Here is a 23,610-nt window from a genome sequence, read left to right as displayed (position 1 = left end):
AGTCATAATGGTGTCACTGTGACATTGTATATTGCACCATCAAATGATGACCTGATCATATAACATTGTCAATTGGTCTTAGATGGGCCAATAATGGAGGCAGGTGTAGTGCAGAAGTCTTTCAATACCTCCGATTCTAAATACCACCCATCCTAGAGGCAGTTCCAAAACCACACTAGGTGCAGAAATTTTTCCTAAAGTGGGAGTATCAATGCAATCAGCTGAGAAAAAAAAGTCCCAGCTTTGCCACAAAGGCGAAGCAGTGAACGTGATAGCAACCGATTGGAAGGTCATGCTAAGAATGGCAAGCAGATCGAAATGTGCCCTGCATTTCTCATGCACGAATGACGCACCAAACAGGTACGAATAAGTGTCTCAGTTGTTACTTTGCTCAGTCTGAAAAGTGTTGCCTTTTCACAAATGGAGATTGCGCAACAGTGCAGTGACCTTTGTGCACTCGGTAACTATAACAGAATCGTGCCCGTGGAAGCCCAAGGCATACTACTGTCCTCACTGCGAGATAAGCGAGCGCATGCATGAGCGTCCCCTTTCCGCGGGACAAAGTACACGTGGAAGATGAGAGCACACGCCGCCGCACCGTGACGATCTGGCGACGAGTGCTCATTGCGCCATCTCGCTGGTAATGCTGAAAACACGATAGCTTCCTTGAGATGCCCATAGCGAGCGCTAAGTGGGTAGACATAAATAGCTTGCCGTTTGAACGTTGAAGGAGGTGCTCCTTCGTGGTTCAGTGGCTAACGCCTCGCACCCACAATTCAGAGGTCGAACGTTCGATTTCGCGCGCCAGTCTTTTTCTGAATTATTTTTCTATCTTACTTTTTGATACATATAGATATGTATACATATACAGTGAATGACGGCGGCAGCAACAGCAAAAAACCAGCTGAGAATGTCCATATAATTGAGTCATCTTAGGCGAATGCATTAGCGACCATGAGTTTTTTTTTTTTTCTTTTTTTATAGTGTGTGAAGGACAGATTTTGAATGTGTCCTCTTTACAACAGTGAGGTGACCTGTGCTCCCTTGGCCATGCTCAAGATTTTATTAGTACTACTATTACATTTTGGCATGATCTCGTCAAGCTGAATTGAGGTTATCTTCCAAAAAAAAAAAACTTATAAAATTAACAGCCCAACCTTCTGTGCTCTACTTTAGATGAACTTTCACTTTCCAGCTTTTTTTTTTTTTCCTTCCTACTTTTCCACCACCAATCCACTAGTCCTCTTCAAGTTATTTCTATCAGTGACCTGTTTACCGTTTCAATGTTGCCCCTAAAACACAATGCTTCATGTAGGCTAGTGCCCCTACCCTGGTGGATATCTTCAGATTCAATTCGAACATGTTCTGTATCCTTAGCTTCCCTGCAGCAGCATGTAGATTTTTCTTCTTTACAGAATCTCGCTTTATAGCTATGCCTTAAAAGCCAACCCGACTTCACTTCAAACAGCAAGGTGCTTTACCATAAGTTACCATAAAATGCAACCTTGCTTATTTAATCTTTAGCCTTTTTGTGGTTACTCAGAGCCAGTTTTCTTATCGCTGATACCATCCAATAAACTTTTCCAGCTCTCCAACTTTTCGCTTGAAAGTGTACCGACACAATTTTGAGACATTGCAAAAGAAACATTTTTCGTTTCCTTGGTAAGCAGTGTCAACGTTTTTCCACACAACAGTGTCATCCAACACGTATAAAATCTTTCACTTTGATTTTAAAGTTTTCGTCGCTTAGTATCAGCAAGCCAGCCCCACCACAGTGAACACTAGCCTGATGAGCCAACAGGGTTCCACTGAGTTTGCGAACTCTGGTTTCTGCATGCAGCCTAAATCACTGGAGACAATGCACTCATCATTGTGTGTATCATGAGCAGATGGTAAATATGCTGCTAGCACGTCGTGAATTGCTGTCTGCCCATGTAATCACAGTGCCTTGAAACATCACAGAGAAACCACCGCGCCGATATCAAAGCTGAAAGTGTCTTTTCAAAGTAGCGGTATTAGAAATATGGGAGATGCACTCCCAGGCACCACAGCACTTGTTTAGGGCTCTCGAAACCAGTCTTCTTTAGAGCAACAATCTGAAAATTTTTTCAATTTGTGTCAGTACTCCTTCAACATTCATTGTTACCATACCCCATATCCCTTATGCTGCCAGCCATTTACTTGTTGATCAGTATATTGTTCTTTTCTTAACTGTGTGTCAACGCTCTTCCCATACAAATACCGAAACACCTTCTCTTATTATCTGCTGTCTTTCACGTTTCGTTTTCTCTTTTCGAAAGCCATTTAAGAACAGTTGAAGCCGTAACTGGCTTTAGCACCACCACACATCTGCATGCCATACAGTGAAGTATGGTCTTTACTTAGTTATTATTAGATTGCACTTGTTTACATGTAGGGTAAAAAAAAAGATTTTGTAGGTTAAAGTAGGGTACTATTTATAAACATGATGTAGGACATTTTCCAAAAATTAGTTTGTAACTATGCTGTAGCACCCTGCAGCTGCTTCACGAATATGCAGGTTTATATAGGCAAATGCAGGAGCTCAGCACTCCTTTCTTCATCTTAATGCTCCATTAGACAAAACAAATCCTAATGTCACACCAATGGCCATGAATTTAGCAAAAAAGGAAAAGCACCAGCTATAGCACTTTCTGATGCAATTTAAGCCATTAGGTACACCGCAGACAGCACAAAAAACAATTACAAAAAAGCTACCCCCCCCCCATCTGGAATCTTCACAATTTCTGTCTCTCATAAATGACACATTCTAGAGAACAGTTACAAAAGTTTCTATATAGCTCACATTACACCAGCCTGTTTAAGCAAAAACATGAAAAACATTTCTTACCCAAATATCTGCTTTCGTAGTAATTAGTCTCCCACTGTAAAGCTCCACCATTTCTGGTGCGCGGTAGGCAAGCGTTGTGTACCTGAATACAAACAGAACCATAAACAAAACTAATGAAATCATCAGCATCTTTAAGGAATAGAGTATGCTGAAATCACTTCTCGATATAATAGTAACGCAGAGTAGTGCTCAGAGTCGCAGTCTCATTAGAGATAACGATGTATGGATTTCACTAACACAAAGGCCATACCTGGTCAGAAAGTGCCAAGAAACTGAGTAATAGGTGCCAACAAAAACTACAAATGCTAATGGTAATGTAATTTGGCTGTCTAGTATCCTAAAATCAAGTCAAAGTAAAAGGAAAATGGGTAATTAAAACTGTTATGGCTGGGTATGCATGCTTAAAAATATGCGTGTAAAACAGAACAAGGATTGCCGCGCTGATGCCGAGCCACTCCAAAGACAAACACTCTTCATTCTCCTGTTCTTTCTTTGTTATCACTTTAGCATAACACTCCTTCATTCAATGACAAAGCCTGCTGGGTGAGTAACTGTTACGTGCACTCAAAGCCACAGGGATGACAGTGTTTTAGGCAGGCAAGGTGAACAAGCTGTGTCTGCCTAGAACGCTGGCTGTTAAGTAAGAAACAAGCAATCAAGTATGTGCAGGGTGTCTACCAATTTTATATTTCTAAATTCCCCGACTATTCCAGGTTTTCCATGATAATCAAAAGCAAATTCCATGACGGCCATGTCTGCATGGAAAACTCTGTGCACTGTAAACAAACCCTCGTGTGGTAAAAAAACAGGCACTCCATATAAGTAAACATATTTACCAGACACACTCAGAATGTTCTGAGCGCGTGCGGTAAATGTGAAGAAACATGTATATCTAGCTAAAATAAAACACAAAAGGCACGCAGTGAGCAAGTTGGCTGTTTACTGTTCCGAAGATCTAGGAAGCAAACAAACAAGTTAAAAGTAACCGCAGATGAAAGTTTGAAGGAGCCTGCGATAGTCCGAGATCCCAGTCAAAGCTGCTAGAAAACGTAGAAGTGATGCCATCTCATGGCATCCGTGTAAAATGAGGACACGGAAGCCTGGCCGGTTCTGCGACTGGAGTATAATCTATTTTACTATAACGGCTGCAGCCCACGCTGCTTAGGATGTGGATTGGATTGAACTAGATTGACCTGAACTGCTGTATGTACTTACTCAACTACTTAGGATGTGGATTGCATTAGATCCAATTCTACCTGGATTGCTGTATCTACTATTGATTTGCATTGCTGCCTAATTTGCACATTTCTAAATTAGTTTCCAGCAAAAAAAAAAAAAAGAAAACTACTACGTACTTTGTGTACACAGATGACTTTGACAACGCGTAACAACAATGTTGCAAGAACAGAGCCGTAATACAAGAAAATTGTTTCTTTTTTTTTTATTGACGAGCACTTGCATGTTTGTATTTTGTTTCTGGGCTCTGATACTTTAAGTGCAATGAAAATCTTTGGACGGCTGTAATGAAAGCTGGGGACGGGGTTTAAAGTGCCCACATTTGAATCTGTTTTGGCAAGAAGGAATCTGTCAAGGTAAAACAGCTTCCTTGATTCCGCAGATAAATCACAATTGTCTGCATGTTACCTTGATTTACATACTCTGCTGTGGATGTGAAATTGAAAAATAATTGCCGATTTATTTACACAATCTCACAAAACTTAAATGAAAAATTTAGCTGAAGTTACCCAAGTGCTACCCTTGAAACACGAGCTACCAGCAATAAGTGTGTAGCTGAGGACATTCGCTATTGCATCACCAACAACAATAATAATATTAGCAATAATAATAATAATAATAATAATAATAATAATAATAATAATAATAATAATAATAATAATAATAATAATAAAAGGGCATGAGTAGCCCGGCAAGCTTCTGCTGATGGCAGTTCTAGCCTAGGCAAACATGCATAACTTTACACGTGAGTAAAATTGTGGTTCAAAAGTCGGATGTAAAAGCAACAGACGTCAAAATAGTGGATGTGCCAATATAGAAGCTAAGGAATGTTTTAGCCAATGTGAAGGAAAAGTTGCTCAGCAGAAACTTTTTTGTTCTTGTTCATGCCATAGGCTGCCACAATTGTGACAACCAATACATTGGTGAAACTGGCGATTTCAAGAAAAGAAAACACAAATATGACAGCGCGAAACGACGCATGGCATCGACTGCCCTCACTGAACACATGGAATCTACGGACCACCAAATAGACATGTAAAATTCATGTTCTGGATGCAAAAAAAAAAAAAAAACACATCCTCCCACGGGGGGACTCGAGTAAATGTGTTGCGGAGTGGTATGAGTATCACATGAATGTTGCGTGATTGGGTATAAAGTTTGAAAATTCTTAATTGTTATTTTGTCTTTATTACCGTATTTACTTACATAATTTGTGCACTTTTTTCACGATTTTGGGGCTTCAAAATTTAATTAAATCCCTGCGTTACACGGGGATTTCGCCACCACAAACGAAATATTGTGCCATAGTCCTAACATGCATAGAATATACATTTATAAAAAAAGAAGAAATAAATTGGAGCACGAACGAAGTGTAATTGTTAATTTTTAAAGAATTAGCCCGTACTTTACCCAGTCAGATCCTGTCGCGCACGGTCTAGCGAGAATCGATGATCGCGAAGTCCGGTTGGGAATCATCGTATTTTCTTGAAGCTTTTTCAACAATGCTGAGAGAAACTAGGCCTGGCGACACGAAATTACCGAAACTAAGCATTCACACATAATAGAAAAAGCCTCACGCAATGGCAGGAACTTGCATTAGAAGCGCACACTTTTCTGCTTTTCAGCAAACCGATCGCACCGGTCGTCGAGTTGAAGTACGTAACGGCATGCTTCCCATTTTCCTCGGCGAAATTCACAACAGCAAGCTTCAATTTCGCCGTATATATAACTACTGCAGCACATCGCAAGAGAACCATCAAAACACGTCAGCCAGATGGCGAAACTTAGACTTCCGAAATTTAGCAAGCGTACATTGCAGCGCAGACACAGGGAACGAGGGGAACAGTCGGCGTGACAGGCCCTCACACGCCTCAGATGCAGAAAGTCGTGCGTTCCGTGACGTGAGCGTGCATTCTCGCCATCATCGCGGTAGTAGAGATTGGGAGATAGGGGGAGGCAAACGCTCAAACAGTTCCGGCGATTTGTCAACGGGTTCGGGTGCGGTATTCTAGGGACAGGGACCCTAGTTCGGGGAAGTCCTCGGAAGCAGAGACCTCGCACTGGAAGCCTGTCTGACCGCGCTCGTCTGCTCGGCGAGGCGCGCACCCGGCCGAAGCATAGAAAGGTCCAAAGGAGCGCGCAAATGGCGAGCTGGCTCGGGCAGGTCGGGGAGCGCGAAATGGGCGAGTAAATTTTTTCCCCACGAAAATCTGGAAAAATATAAAGGATGCGCAAGTTATGCAAGGGCACAAATCATGCACATAAATACAACATTCGTATTTATTGAACGAAGGAGAAGTGTTGCCTTTAACGAGTGGTGGCATACAGGCTGTGCCCCACTACTGGTTAAAGGTACTGCTACTTCTCTCGCATCAACTCGGGTCAAGCAAAGCGTCAAGTCAAGCGAAAGCCAAATAAAGACGCCCTTGACTGAATACAAAATGTCCAATCTAGTGCCTACATATACGGGGTGGTCAGTGAACAGTTGTGCAGCGCGAGCAGTCGGTTTTTCCTAGCAGACGCTGCCTACAGCGGCCTTGCGAGGCGAGAGAGTTGGTGGAGTGACAGCACGAGACGCAAGCATGCGCATTAGGAATGTAGACACCACCGCCGACGCCGGATTTGCGAGTAGGTGCGACTATAAAATGCTCTGCATTTAAAAGAAGCATGCATCATGCCTGAACCTGGAATCCAGATACAGTACATTACACTGAACAGGAGTGATAGGACGCTTCTGATCATGTACTCTCGCTGCTTAAGTCATGTATTCAGGCGTAAGAGTACGCTGTGCATTCTTTATGGCTTTTACTGTGAACAAGGCTCCCTCCCATATAAGGTGCTGAAAAGTCAGTAAACTGTTTTCTTTGAATCGGCGTATCCTTTCACGTTTACACTAAGAAGCAAGAGTTATGCCCTGTCTTTTTTATTCACACGCCTTCTAGCAGCTCACTGTAGTTGCAGCTGAGGGAGAGACTTTTTAAGCTTTGATCAATGGTAATGCTTATTTTTGTGACGTTCGCACAGAGCTGCTGTCAGTTTCCATGACCTGGCCAAGTTTTTCAGAAATTCCCTGACTTTTCCATGACTTTTCCAGAAGGGTCTAAATTCCCCGACTTTTTCAGGTTTTTCAGGTTGGTAGACACCCTAATGTGATATCACTTAGGCAATTGATGATTATAAAAGGGCCAGTGTAATGAGCCTGAAACTTTCAGCAAAGGACACACTTGTGTAGTGGTGTCCAAAGTCACACTGTGTCCCATTTGTTGTACAATACACCTTTGTACCGTGAATTATACATAGCTGATCTTCGAGTAGTCCTGGGATGCAACCTCATGCTTCTTCAGTAGAACAGATAGTCTGGGAAACAGAAGATTCTGCGTGAGCAGTGAAATGCAGAATGATGTCGAGGAAGCTGGGGGTGGTTCAACATCGAGATAGAAGGGGCTGTAGCCAACAGTTTCAAGTTTGTTGTGTTGTAGGCATATGTGTTAAAGTAAGATGTCATCCCAATTTTTGTGCTTGGAACTGTATACATGAAAAAAATATTTGTCGAAATTCTGTTCATGCACCTGATGAGACCACTTGTCAGCTGGTGAAGCAGGGTCTCATGGAGACAGACAATCTGAGAGATGTAAGAGCTCTGCAACTAGGCCAGCCATGAACTGGCAATTACAATCACTCACAATTATATGAGGGGGTCCATGATGCAGCATAATGGAAGACAGGAGGAAGCTCACAATAGCCGTTGGCATCGCTGTGGTTTCAGCATAACGCACAAGACGGTCAACACAGACCACAGCACAATGGTTGTTACTGCTGAGTGCAGGAATAGGCTGAGAGAGTTCACTCCAGCCAGTTTAAAAAGAAACGAGGGTGGTGTCAAAAGGTGAAAGTACCCAACTGAAGCTGAATTAGAACACTTGTCACAACTGGCCCCATACTTTTCTATATTCTATTGTGTTTTAGGCCAGTAGAATCTAACCTGAATGCAGTAGTTTGTTCTGCTGAAACGCATGTGCTTAGTGGCTGCGCCATCATGCTTAGCACACAGCACATGTCTTCTCAAATGCTCGGGAGGCAGGCTCCATCAGCCGTGCAATCCTTTTTGTAGTGCAGTCATGTTGGATAACAAAATCTTTCTTACGTGCAGGCTGAGCACTTGAATCAATGAGCGCATCAAGGCTGAGGTCACTGTACTGTTACTGCAGAAAAGTGGTCAGGTTGGAAAAAAGTGTCACTGATGGCTGCCAGGGACTTGTCAAAATTGTCAGCATCACAAGCAGTTGTTGTTGCAAGAGGGAGCAATCTTGAAAGACAGTTGGTGGCCGCATGATGACAGTCGCTTTTGTAATGCATTGAAAATCAAATTCTTGTAGATCCTGCATCCACCGAGTAAGGCGGCCAGACGAGCCGCGAGCACCAGTTAACTAACATAGTGATTGGTGATAAGTACGCTTGCGTAAAGAGTGAATTTCAAGTACGAAGTGAATTCAAGGCAAATTGTGATTTTGGTCAAATAATTTCAAATCTAATTCGAATTGTATATATCATCCATTATAAAAGAAAATTGGCATATTTGTTATAACCTAACTAACCTGCACAGTATTTTTCAAAAAGTGAAACAACTTAGAATGGTAGCAAGATTTGACTTTCTGTAGAATGCCTTTAATACCCTGCAAATTATGTTCATTTTAAACTTATACTTATAACATATAAGCCAGTGTAACGTGCTTTTAAACATTTAAAATGACGAATCAATTTGAGGGTCTGATGTTCATTTAACCTTCAAGTAAAGCTTTGTGGCAGTGCTTCGTGGCAGTGCTAAGATTCGTGGCAGTGCTAACAGCTTTGCACACCTCCACTGCAGTGAAACCACCTTTACAAAATGGGGTTATCTGCGGATAAATAGAAAACTATTCATTCATTTCGAATACTTCAAAGTTTTCAACAGTTTAAATTCGAGTCAAAGCGAATTCGAATACTGTAACATTCGTTCAAATATTCGAAGCATTCATATATTCACACAAGCTTAGTGATATGCAACCAAATCGGCACCCATAAGAATATGGGCAAAACTTGCAGACAGTGAGAACTACAATGAGGGAATCATGTTGTATGACTGCAATTTTGTTCAGGCTCACTCAATGAATAGCTGGTGTACGCAATGGCATGCTCAGCAACACCAAAATGCTTGATGAGGACGGCACCCAGGCCAATTCCATTTGTGTCACTGCGTAACGCTGTTGTGGCAGAGGGGTACACAATCTGCTGTCCAGGTGAAAGGCCGTGCGCAACAATGTCATAGGGTAGGCAGCATCAGCAAAGTTTGGCACAAAAGATTAAAAGTACACATTAACGCCTAAAAAACTCAGTTTGCATTAGGACCACAATTGTTTGAAATTGCTGAATGTAGTGACCTTGTGTGGGTTTGGTAGCACACTGCATTTTTCCACTTGATATCCAAATACTACATACTCTTACTGGCAAGAGTGAGATCTCTCTGAATTGATGCTAAGGACAGCTTGTTCAAGGCACGTCGAGACATAGCCAAAATGGCAATGATGGTATGCACAAGCAGATGGGCTACGGAGTGGTGATATATTAAAAGTTGTCGGCAAGACTACTGCCATTTACTCTGCCAGACAACCACACAAACACAATGAAAGACCCAAAAAAACTTAGCGAAAAAAATGCAAAAACTTGCCACTGACCTTGCGAAATCTTCCTGCCTACAGTTTGTGCAGTGCTTGGTTACACAATCCCCAGTAACTCTTGCTACTACTTGCATCATAACGTATTATTTCAGCTGCCACAGCCGATCTTGAACAACCGTTGCATAATAATATGAATGCTTTGGCTAACTTACTTGAGGATTTCTTCCTCGACTGCTGCTACTCCCTGCACCTGAGGATTCAGGCTCTTGGCAGTGGCACTTCCAAAGTCGCACAATACATAGTGGCCAGCATCACTGATTAGAATGTTCTCCACCTGAAATCGCAGAAGCTACATGAAGCCACATTTTATAACATGACTTTTAGGTATTGTATGAGGGCATTCAACTTATTTTTCTCATTTGTGTCCTTTGAATACTTGAAATACAGATTCAAATAATTAATTTAATACATTGCTAGCTAGAACAATCTTAAAGTAACAGCCGATTTGACACGTGTGTTAATAAGAGAATAAGTAAAAATAAACTAAAAAAAGATGTTGACCTATTGACCTGCAAGAAGTATTGGAAAAAAAAATAGAGATAACATGCAGCCATATTTGTTTTTGTACTCACAAAGCCCAGCGAAACTGCGTACAGTAACTATTAACTAAAGAGATAAAATTTTCCTGAAAAGCTATACAAAAACTAAACCTGAACCCAACTCGCAAATCTGCAAAGTATAATTGTATTACTCAGTAACTGAAGGGCTCACTAACCAATAAATATTTGTGTGCCTCAAAAGCAGAGAGTCACCTGGTTTCACTGAACTAAACTTTGGCCCTTTTCAAAATCTTTTCCATCTCATGCATTTCTTACATTGTTTGCATGCTCCCTTAGCCTGTCATTGCTGTAAACCACATTATTAGCTGTAAACCACAAGCCATGAACCAGCAGCCTTGTCAACTTCCACATCATCTGAAGCAGCCAAATACCTTTTCTGTCTTGTTAGTTGCCTGCCAGCGGAAGTGTCGTCACCTAAACATATCGGCAAATTGACATTTTTGCGCCCTAAAGAAAAACATCAATTCAAATCTCAAAGCACTTATATTCTTTTCACCCTGAGCTCCAACTTGTGCCGCCCTGCCACGGTGGTCTAGTGGCTAAGGTACTCGGCTGCTGACCCGCAGGTTGCGGGATCAAATCCCGGCTGTGGCGGCTGCATTTCCAATGGAGGCGGAAATGTCGTAGGCCCGTGTACTCAGATTTGGGTGCACGTTAAAGAACCCCAGGTGGTCTAAATTTCCGGAGCCCTCCACTACGGCGTCTCTCAGAATCATATAGTGGTTTTGGGACGTTAAACCCCCCAAATCATCATCATCCAACTTGTGCCACAGTTCTTATTTCTGTCTAGTTAAACCATTCACTATACTGCTAAAATAACAAATTATATATTGTTAAACAAGTTTATTCTCTTGATTCAACCCTCTCCACACTAAAATAGAGCTTTACTTGAGTAGGTAACTGTGTATCAGCCTCTCTAAAGCTCCTGCCTGAAAAATTTCTGTTAATTGATACAAGAACAATGTACTGTAAGCAATGAACAAACACCCCAAGGTAACCATGATGAGCAATGAAAATGGTTTACTAGTGCTAAGTCACTACTGCAATTTTAACACAAGCAGGGTCTCCATGTTTCTACAGTTATACCTTGATATAAAGAAGCTAGTAATCAGAACTTGGCTTTTGTTATATAAAAACTGATGTTTAAAATTCAACCTTCATTTGGGAATAATAGTCACAGACTGATTGCTTTTCACATAAAATTGGCTGCAATAACTTCAAAAATAATACCGCAGCACCCCCCCCCCCCCCCCAAAAGGAACATCAATAACACAGCGTGAAAAAATATCTATTGGTTGATGAAGCTCCAATTAAGCACTTTCATATGGCACATGAAAGCTGAAAGAAAAAAGCATGTCCAATGCACTGCGGTAATCAACATGAGCAAAGCTTTCCCGCATATTCCACCATTGCACCTTAACAAGATGAGTGCAGGTGTCATCCAAAGTTGTATTATAGTCAATGCTTTGTTAACTAAACTGAACCACCGCTCTCAACCTGTTCTAATAAAAGCACCACCGGCACCTGTTGGACACCACCAGAAGGGGTTTGCTTTGAAATCACAAAGAATCTAGCCAACATTGTGACTGCTGTTTACAGCTCCCACAATTTTTAACGCCGATTTAGAGCTTGTTCGTATAAATCTCAGGGCCAGTATCGGCAGCATGTTTGGTTGCGAGCGAAAATGCCATATTCGTCCATGAAAAATACTTTGAGGTAAATCGATTGAGAGTCAGTCCCCCGACTGGTGCTAATACGTCCAAGTCGTATTCTCAGCACCAGACAAGGTATCTAAGCTCTGTAGAATGACTGACCCAGAGGCAAAGACGCTGCAAATCTGTGGCGTAAAGCACAGGCGGCCATTTGTTGATTGCACAGAAAGGGTGGTTTACGGAATTCCTTTAGCGTGCAAAAAAGTGTATTTGGCCAAACTGGAAGATGCATCAATGACAGGCTAAGGGAGCATGCAAACAATGTAAGAAACGCATGAGATGGAAAGGATTTTGAAAGTTTCTTAACTACAATGCTTCAGTCATTAACAGCAGCAAAATGCGGATCATCCGAGAAATTGTCAAAGGAGAACCCATTGCCCATCTGGGGGCAGGTTTGCATTAGTGTGGCTACAACTTACTCATAAGGTAATGAGATGGTGTATCCACGCATGTGCAGTGGGTGAACTCGGCATCAGAAAGCATAAATATACGTGCAATTTTTCAATAAAGGTTTTCGAAAGTTCAGCACACGTCATCATCATTTTTGTTCCTTTCATCCATTGTGTATTTTTGCATTGTAGGGTGCCATAAATGTTGGGTGTAATGCTCTTACTACTCTGAAAACACTTAGTTGCTGTAAAAACATCTGTTCTTGTTTGCCTTTGCTTGACATTAGTCTTTTTTTTTTTTTAGCGAAACATCGCAGAAAGCGAGCACTGAGGCATCTAGAAACAAGAAACGACTTTCTATTTTTCTTTACCTACGGTTATCGCTTGCTATATACTAGCCTTCTCGACGACGCCCTTTATTTCTTAAGATAGGCAAACAGGCACTGTAAGTAGTACTACCACCCGTATGGCTACTTATGCTACTCACTTGCCACACGGTGGGGGAAAGGGGGAGGGCTTTGATGAAAGGCAAATGCAGAATACAGAACTATGCCGAGTAGAGTCTACGATACAATTCACAAATACATATGCCCTCCTAGTGCCGCTGATTAACATCGCACTCACTAGCTTAGGCATCAGAGATCTGGTGATGTTAGCAGTAGCCAGCTAACTTTACTACTGCAAAAATAGACATTCCTCTCACAGCCTCCATACTCATACACTGGTATGCAAAGGGGTACTGAGGCCATGGTACACTTCCAACAGCAACACAGTGGTATGGCATGGGTGAATTAACAATATCATAATTAATCCAATCATTTGACAAATAGTGCCTGCAGCTGCTTAAACGTGTTGCCCCAGCTGTCTACAGGAAGAGCAGCCAACTTTGTCATATTGAAAATAGAGACAAACACAATTCGTTATATTGAGGCTAAAAATAATGGCATTTTAAGAATTTTTATCTTGTATAAATTGAAGTCCTTTGTTAAACCAAGAACTTCATTATATCAGGATTTACAAATCATTAAATATTCAACTGTATGAATAAGCACCTATGTTAAGATGACAAGGCATGGGAACAATTAATTTCAGTGCTACCACTGATTCATGTTATACGAAGATTCCAACTGAAGTAACACACTTATATTTCATGAATTAGATATTGTCTTTGCATGTGAAGAAATTTTGAATATAAACAGTGCACAATGCTAGAATTATTGCATAAATATTGTGTCAGACAATAAGAAAATTAACATTATGCACTGGCCTGCTCCAAATTCTTTGATAAAATATTAATGCCAAATGGAAATAAGTAACTGAAATATGCTGGTACATTCTGATGGTGTCAACTGAGTTTGACAGTTTATGACATTTTAACCCTTTGAGTGTCGAATTGGAGAAAAGCTTTTCCAGGTGGTCATATTTACTTTACTGCTGTTTTTTAATGTATGATTTGTATGAAGTCAGAAAAAAAAAAGATTGTAAGAAAGTGATGAACCATTTTTTCAGTGTCAGCAATGCTCAGAACTGCAAAACATTTAAAAGTATTTCAGAGCGTGGTATTTATTAAAACACAGGTCGACGCATGGCACCTTATCGCCATCTGCCCACCTAACACATGTCTCTTCTAGGAGCAACGACTTGTACTGGCAACCCCACGCCATCTTCTATGCGTATGGCTACATTAGGCAGAGTTAGCTTGATAATGAAGGAGAACGAGAATATGAAAGTCGGTGATAAACAAGCCAAGAGCAGTGCCAATAAAAATAAAAATCAACTTCCATCACCCCTACAATGGATTGACGACAAAGATAAAAGTGAAGTTTCACATGGCTCCATTGTGACCGCGTGGCGAAACTGAAGCAATCAAGGGTGTTGCTGCAAACCATGTGACGTGCCGACGTGAGAAATAAGTTCTGTTCATCTCCACAAGAAGGCACCACCATGAGAAGGTAGCGCAAGAAGGTAGCTAACACTTCTTGCAAGTCCTAGAAAGTGGCAGCACCTCCCAGTGTACATGTATCGTCATGTGGCAAGATATTTCTAGCGAAAAGTGGAAAACATACACGTACAGCAAAGACACTGCAAGCCAGAAAACTACCCTTACACATGTACGGCACAAGGGGTTAAAAAAGGCAGACTACTGCGCCACGCAACGCACGAGCCACCCCCACACAGAAACGGCTGCTGCGCCGCACGGAAGTGATGCATGCACTTTTCCGGTTAGGCGCTTCGTTTGAATAGTCTGAGTGTTTAGCGGTATGCCTAGACGTAACGATAGAAGCTGGAAAGGATACGTCCAAACATAAAAGTAAAAAAAATGTTAAGGCCAGCGTGACAATACAAAACCGGCTCGTTAATGAATTTCGAACCAATCGGCACCTGTGGCGTAGTCGATTAGAGCGAAAAATTAAGAACAAGTGAGGGCAGTGGTTCGAACCCCATTACAGTCTTTGTTATTTTTTTATTTTTTGTTTGTGTATGTATTGTTTTGACATTTGCGCCTCCTCATCGGCCTCCCGTCAGCATGACTTGCTGGTGGTCCTGTCCACAGGCCCTTTAATATTGGATGTTTGATGACTCTCGCAGCATTGGTTATATTTATTATGAGAAAGTGTTTTGTGAAGTATAGCTCTTAATTGGCAAGATGCAAAAAAGACACGAAAAATTCAGATGCAACTGGCTGCATTGGTTTCTCCGGCACACGCATCAGGAATATTGATTTCCGCAGTTTATCAAAGTTTTCATGACAGAAAGAGGCACTGCAACGTAGTCTCAGGAAACTTTTTTTGTCGCTCAGTGTACCATCACCTGACAAGGTAACCGGCAGGCCGCTTCAAAACACTGACGTGCCACCGCAATGCTCTAGGCGATCAGCACTTGATAAACGATGCCCAAGGGGAAGTGCCGACGGCGTTGGCCTATCTAACTACTAAACAGCTTGTCTGCCTTGCTGAATAGCATGCACAGCCTGTGACAGCACCAGATCATTTACGTAGCAACAAATGAAAACGGCCATACGTGTTCACATTAACAAAAAAGCTGGCAATGCAGTAGCTTTGGCCTTCGGTGATCACAGGCTTCGTACAAACACTACAATAAAGTTTCTTTCATCCTTCGTAAGAACACTTCGCAGACGCACTGGGGTTTCATGCATGTGCGTCCAGTCAGTCCCACGTGAACTGTGCAAAAACATTTATTTCATCGTCGACCTTGCCCTTCGCGACCAGCAAAACTCGGCAGCAAGGACAATTTCACCTTTGATAACACTACGCTTGGCATTGCAATCTGGAAAATGCAATACGTCCAACAACAATAATCAGCACTTTATACTGAGAAACTTTACGGCGCACACACTCAGATGAAGCTGCGGCGCGGTGGGCGGCCGCGCTAGCACCAACCTCCAGGTTCAACTGGGCATCCAGCAATCACATGAAGCAGCGACGACACAGGGTCTCCAGTCCTCCTTGGGGGCGGCCTAGGCCATGGCCACGATTTTGTCGGAGTTTTCACCACTAACACACATTACAGGCAGCTACCATCTCACACTGTTTACCTTTCGCAGCTGCAGCGCCCATGGTGCCCCCTGTATTTAAAATACTTGTAATATGTGTTCAATTAACAAACATAGGCTGACTGACTAGCCAAACACCTGCTTAGTAAAATTTTTGTAGGTTTAATGCATTACACATCAATAATTTATACATTTAAATAGCTTTAGATAATAATTTTAAAGGTGACGTCACTTCCATGCGGCGCAGGAGCCACTTCTGTGTGGGGCTGGCTGCTGCGCCGTGCGGCGCAGGAAACGATACTTATCCGTACCAAATCATATAGCTGGAAATTTGTTGTGCGCTTTAACAGCTGTTTCCAGAGCCACTTTCAAAGAAAAAACATGCCACCGTAATGATAAAAGCAAGAGCTTCAACACTCAGTATGACAACCTCCCCAATAAGCCTACGGTTTGACTTCCAGACCACGACAAATCTTTTTGTCAAATGGGAAGTCAAAGGAATCTCCATACCATATTATTCCAAGAAGCAAGTGCCTCTTCATTTTTTTTTTAGAATATTTAAATATGCACAAATGACCGAACAAACGCATCTATATCTGTTCACCACTACAGGATCTTGCAGCAGCAGTTCCTAGAAACCCAAGCTTGGAGAGTCTTCAGATATACGAATGATTTCATAATGAGTTTATACTGTCATACTTGTGGTTGCATTCAGAGTTGCCACAAATTGTCAGAATGTTTGCAGAACATCTTTACAGGAAAGATTTCAGGAAAGGATTCCCTCGGATTCAGTAAGAACAACTAATGCATGCGTATTCAATAAAGGGTTTCATTAGAAGCACAGGCATGCATTCTTCTGCGGCTCTTCTACCTCCATCTTGAATTTTGATCCACAACAAAGCAAAACCTCACCATTCCAATCTTGTCCAATCATCTTTTACCGTACAGGCAGGGCTGCACTTGCTTGGGAATGTACGGTAATTTTCTGGTAGCTTCATGTCACAAATGGGTATACGACAATAACTCCCTTTCATAAACGTTCCTCTACCTTGCGGGCTCTCATAAAATTGACTTGCCATGTACAGCGTGAATACACTCAAGCCTTGTTATAACGAAATCGCATCTGACACGAAAGTAAGTTAGTTATATCTGAAAATTCGTTATAAGGGTATATTCCTAATTCTTAACACTGTGCTTATTGCAAGACTACTTTTCAATTACTTTATTATAACCTTTATTCTGTTATATCTATATCTATGTTTGGGTGTAACACACAACTCTAGAGCTTACAGTTTTCTTATTGAAGGTCATTAAGCTGCTTAGCTAGTAAGCCAATTCATAGAGACATAAGGGAGGGGGAGGTTTCAAAAACAAGGGAAGAAAAAAAATATTTGCACTTTGGCAGAGATCTAGTTCTTGCATGCTTGAATAAGTCAATTTTTATGCAGACTTGCAGTACTTGCCTAATATTTAACAACCCAGCAATGCCAAACATTAATCAACTTAGTGTTTAGCATTACTCAACAGAGCCCCAAGACCAAAGCTGCATGATAATAATGCTAATGATTAGAGAACAGAGAGATAACAAGGTGAGGCGACTTGATTGCTGAGATGTAAGCAAGACAGTAAAAACTACCTTGAGGTCCCTGTGCACAATGGGTGTTTGACAATGGTGCAGCCTTGACACAGCTTCACAAATGTCGCAGAAGATTTTGAGAACTTCTTGCTCTGTGAATCCTGAGTGGAGCTTGTCATTCATCAGCTGCAGCACATGTCCTGCACAAAATGCACTATCTTTTCACAAACAGATTGCACAACCTTGACATGTCCATTGAAGAAACAGAGCAAGAAAGTACTGAAGTGAATAGGTATTCAATTTTATATAATGATCAAACTGCCTACATTATTTAGTTTGTGTGCAGAAATATGAACAGTGAAATGTTTGAATACTCAGTAAGGTCAAATATGATGTAGCTGTGCTAGTCAAGATTGCACAGAGCTTCACACAGAGAGCTTCATGCAAATGGACCTACTCAATGAAGAGTCAAATGGTCAATTTTGCTTCAAATGTCCACTACTAAAGAGAATATTGCACTTGAATTTCTTCGTGCAGATGGACCTACTCCATCAAGAGTCAAATGGTCAATTTTGCTTCAAATGTCCACTACTAAAGAGAACATGGCACTTGAGTTTTTGTTTTTATTTTAACTTTTTCGTCGATTTAGACGAAATTTGGTGAGTTTATATTTGTGAGCTGATTTTAAATATGCAATCACTTTTTCTAGTAGAATGTGTAAATTTTAAAATATGGAATATTACATGTGCCTTTTGTTCAGCAAGAATTTTCTAAATAGAGAGGTATAGAGTAAATCAGCATAACAAAATAACCTGAAATCAGTACTCTGTGCAGTGCAACTTAAAATGCACGTTTTAAACTTACTAGAATAAATTTACGGTATGCTCAACATTTGCGAGTGAAACCCTAGCTTAGAATTGATTCGACTCATAAATGTTCAACATACCATCATTTTTGTTCAAATGAGTCTAGAACATCCATTGCTGTTGCACTGCAAACAGTTTTGATTCCAGATTATTGTGATATGCTGGTCATTTTGTAATGCTCTCAGTTTTATAAAGGTATTGCTCCCCAAAAAGTGAATGAAATATATTCTATTTTAAAAGTACACATTATACAAGAAAAAATTTTTGCATATTTGACATCAGCCTACAAATATATATAAACACACCTAGTTTTATCAAAATCAATTATAAAAAAATGGTTTTATAAACGAAGTCTCGCCGTATATAAAGAAATAGCCCTGTCAAGCTCATAGCCAGACCTTCATTATTCAAGAATAACACCCATTTTTATTAATTATTTACAGTCAAAAACCCCCTGCCCCCCTAAAATTTAAAACCCCATGCCCCCCCCCCCCCCCCCCCATTGAATGTGTTCACCGAGCTCGTGCAAGCGCAGCATGTGTAATCTTGTCAACAGGTGCTAGACAAGATTACAAAATCAATATATTGAATCAAGGGTAAATAATGTTCAGATGTTTATTAAAGGTAGTTTTACCATTATGGTAACATTTAACGTACAACGCGATAGTGGAAGCAATTTATGTAGCTATATCCTCTTTCCCAGACTCCGACTTTACACTAGCGCCTCCTATCAGCCAGGTTTACAACTGCTCGCTGTTTCGGTGAAGCGCATTACAGTAGCACTCACTAGTAGTAGAGTACACTCGCACACATTGAACACCAGGTTAGGGAGAGCATTTTCAAACCCATTTTCCTTTCTTAGGAAGCACCACATTTCTCTGTTAATAGCCGACAAAGTTGAAGCCCAAAGGGCAGCCAACGTAAAAGTATTGACGTGAAGGTGCAGCTTCGAATTGCTCGTCGTCTGATCTTTTTCAATAGCAAGCTTGAGCCGCTTCAATTGGTTCTGATGCTTTATTCGCAACTGCTGGAGTGTAACAAACATTCATTTGCATTTATCATTCATCGCAGTCATAAGTTCCTGATTGCTGTCCTGGTAAAAAATAATTGCTGACTGCAAGCTGTGAGCGGCCTTGAAGAGACACTAAAGTCAGACAACAATTTATGTGAGAGTGAAAGCTCAATGTATGACAACACGTAAAACAACAATATTATCAAAAACAGTGCCCTACTTACAGAGAATTTAGGCTAAATGCACAAGAATACAAGCCCCGCAGTAGGACATTCTCAAAATGATACCGATGACGTCACACGAACCGTCTACAATTAATCACTAGTAATCGATCTAGCTGTACTAAATAAAGAACCTTCCGTGCATCAAGAGACGCAATAAAATGCTGCTGGTTCATTTCTGTTTAATTCATGGAAAAAAGAACCGCTGGAAGTTATTATGGGGAATGATGCGAGTGGTTCAAGAATTCAATTTTCGCGTGGTTACACTGGACAGGTTGTGCCATTCAGCGGGGCGCAGTTGAACCAAAATACGTCTGCCATCTCGAAGCCAATGGCAGGAAATTGATTAATAGCTGTTGTTGCTACTGTGGCTCCCGCTGCTTTCATTCCGTCTACTAGTGTCTGCGACCCAAGAGTAAAGCCGGGCAACGTTGTGCACGGCATCAGCGACGTGAGTCGGTCGGTCCGCTTCTAGAGACGGGTAATTTGAAGTGCGCTAACCCCATGCGGGCAACTAAAATGCGATTTTATTTCGAAATAAGCCCTTTTTGGCACAAAAGTAACACTATGAGGTTTCTGGGCCGCTATTTCCACAATCGACGTCGACTTAACAGTTGCTTTTATTGCTATTTAAGCTGGTGTTGCTTTGGTTATGTATGAGGATATTTTTTTGTACTGATCCTGTTTTATCGTGTTTCAGTACATTTTGAATCTGTCGGAAAATGTTACATAATATAAATGTGTGATTTGTCCCTTTTCAGTATCATTAGCAGCCTGCCAACAAACACTGACATCAATTACAAATGTCATTTCACATAGCCATATAGATCTGGAATGCGAGATCGCAATGACATTCTTTATGAAGTCATTCACAGCTATGACAGTACATGTGCAGTGTGACAGAGGTATTACACCTCTGCCTAGCCAAACTTCTCATTCACTAGATTTTTAGACACAAGCCGCATAACATGTTTTCATAAATAAATAAAAGTTTGCAAACAGTACAGCTTCAACTGCAGCTCTTCCTGGTGCACTTCATCGAAGTGATATTACAAAATTACACTTTTGAACACCATAAACAGATTGCCATAATACACTTTTGTAAAGTATTTAGAGTACACAGTGACTCAATTATATTTTGCACAAGGCAGCAAACACTGGCACACACAGGACGATTACATATGAAGTTCAACTTTGCCATTTGGCTGCAGAAGAGTACCACAAGAAGGTTCCTTTGTCACCCTTTAACCAGACCTCTCAATTGAAAAGGATGTTTCATTAAGACATTTCTTGATGGGCTATTCTCTGTAACATCTCACTTGAATATCTCAGACTGCGATCTATAAAACATTACAAACAGTTTATACAATGTCTTCTCCAAAATATCCTCGCTATAAAAAAAACTTGATCACATTACATGCTCTGCTGAAGTAGATGAAACATCACACCAGAAGACAAATATTACTCTAAAAGTTTATTTATGTATAGCACTCCACAACTTTACCTATCACCCTGAAGCCTAAATGCTTTTGGTGCCTCTTGCACACATCCAAATTCTTGTCAAGTCTTCAATGCAGAATCAACAGCACAATCGCAAGCAGCCCCAATTCAAAACAGTGCCTATTGACACGTGCGTTTTCCAAATACTGTATCAACATGTCCTGTATGTCTGTGAGAGCAAGTCAAACATACAGACAACACTCAATTTGAAAGTGGCCTTCTACTTGCAAAATTTCTGATTAAAACGTATCTTAAAATTGCTTGGTTCACTATGACAGAAAACTACACCAGAGAGCATAAGGAACAAGAATAGAGAACGCAATGAGACAAGGCACTGGTGCTCATACCAGTGTCTTCCTCCTCTTCCTCCAGAGATCGTTTACCCACTTAGCAAAGTCTTCATTTTTGAAACGCTTATAAAACTGCAGCTGCCAGATAAATGGCATTTTCTTCTTTTAGACATCACCATTTAAAAATACCTTGCATTGATACCACAACAATTGGGTCAATAAACCATTATGATACCAAGCTATGCCTCTCTATGGACCTTGGCAAGCCTAGCACATTAGCCCGAGCCCAAAATTTGTGGCCACGCTATACTGGGCATTATGCGACACCGGAAGAGCAAGAGTGACATTGCCACCAAGAAATGATTGAAATTTCATGAACACAGCGTGTTGCTGGAGCAAACATTTTCTTTCCAAGATGGCAAGAAGACAAGTCAACTTTTATAAATGTTGGCTCCAGCGACACCCTGAGTTCCAAGGACTTTTCATTGATACGAAATTCGATCTTCCCCTGAACCCCTACATCAAGAAAGAGTGAGAAAAAACTGTCCATAAGACCTTCCAGGCAAAAATAACTAATGAATGGCAGTGCATCCATTGCTCCACTTTTCAGCTGGTGAGGAAAAGCAAGGGTTTAAGAAAGAAAAAAAGAAATCATGTGAGCCACAATCCTCTTATAGTTTAGCAAATAATTTAGCAGAAAAAAGCATCTGCTCACAACTTTGACAATATTCACTAAGGCTAGCAAGCTTCTTTACTAAAAAGTGACACTGTTTTGAATAGAAAATACTGATCTTTATTAAAAGGGCTAGTGACAAAAATATTGTCCTCGCGTTTTTGTGCTGAAATGTATTGCTAGAGGCCTGTTAGTCATAACACAGCACATCATTTGCTGCAGTAGGCGACCGATAATTACAAGCTCCTCATAACTGACCAGACTCGGTTTCAATTTGAGAGAGCTTCAAAAACGACAAGCCACTGAGTGCAACTATCACCACCTAGCATGTGCAACTTTCAATCGCGTCAGCACACTGCGACACAGTTCCACAATGACTGCCTCAAGAAGACTTTTTGAACAGAAAATCCGACAGTAGTGTCGCCAAACACGAAACTTTTAACGCGTGCGCCACAGTCACAGACTCTCGAGCACCATGAGAGGGACACTTTGAAATGATCCCAATGACACCACAGAGCCCGACTACAATTATTCACTGGTAATCAAACCATCTGCCGTAAAAAAATGAACCTTCCATGCATTACAACACATGATAAAGTGCTGCTTGTCCCTTTCTCTTTGGACGTTAAAGAACACCAGATGGTCAAAATTTCCGGAGCCCTCCACTACAGTGTCTCTCATAATCATATTATAGTTTTAGGGCATTAAACCCCAGATATTATTACGATTTGTTTGATTTATAAAAAAGGATCCATCTGGCATTACAATGGGGAGCGGCACGAATATTTCAAAAGTTCAGTTTTCGATAGTGCCATCTGGCAGGGCCTAGTTGAACTACGCAAGCCGAAAATTTCTCAATAGCCTTTGTTGCTGCTGTGGCCCCCATCACTTTCGCTCTGCTACTGCTAGTGTTGGCCGCCTTGCAGCAAAGGTGAGCAACGTTGGGCAAGGCAACTGCTATGTCACGAGGCCCGTTTTTAGACAGGTGATTTGAAGTGCACTAACACTGTGCAGACCGCTAAAATGTGATTGTATTTCAAAATAAGCATTTTCTTGGCACGGAAGTAGCACTACGAGGTTTCTGGACAGCTATTTCAGCAACCAACGTTGACTTAATATTTGCCTTTAGTGTCATTTTAAACAGATATATGATGGTAGCATCAATGAGTGAAAAAGCAGTACTATATTAAAGAGAAAAGCTGAAAAGAAAATGTCTCATCACCATGTCGACTGGTGAACAGTCTTCTCACTTATCGCACACAGGACTGGCATGAATTAATGACAGAAGCATCAATTTTTCGTGCTCAAACATTTTTGCAGAATACATTTAAAAAGTGTGCCACAAATATGGATTTCTTGAAGCTCCTCAAAAACTGTGCTTGTTCAGTGGCTGCATAAAATTGTGCACTGAGCAACCAAACAGGACATTTATTCATTGCACAAAAAAAAAAAAAAAACATGACACCAGAACAGCAGGC

General features: G+C 41.1%; 1 protein-coding gene across 2 annotated transcripts in view; it reads right to left on the bottom strand.

Moving 5' to 3' along the window:
- Window positions 1-23,610, bottom strand: part of Nak (Numb-associated kinase) — a 127,869-nt gene that overhangs the window by 87,686 nt on the left and 16,573 nt on the right. For both annotated transcript variants that reach the window (XM_037413688.2, XM_037413689.2), the window contains exons 4-6: window positions 17,631-17,770; window positions 9,972-10,093; window positions 2,870-2,951 (exon numbers count right to left, since the gene is read on the bottom strand). In XM_037413688.2, coding sequence (XP_037269585.1) covers window positions 2,870-2,951; window positions 9,972-10,093; window positions 17,631-17,770 — 344 coding nt within the window. The remainder of the gene's footprint in view (window positions 1-2,869; window positions 2,952-9,971; window positions 10,094-17,630; window positions 17,771-23,610) is intronic.

The sequence above is a fragment of the Rhipicephalus microplus genome, chromosome X (genome assembly GCF_043290135.1).
Source record: "Rhipicephalus microplus isolate Deutch F79 chromosome X, USDA_Rmic, whole genome shotgun sequence".
Lineage (NCBI taxonomy): Eukaryota > Metazoa > Arthropoda > Arachnida > Ixodida > Ixodidae > Rhipicephalus > Rhipicephalus microplus.
This window is presented reverse-complemented; position numbering and strand designations above follow the sequence as displayed.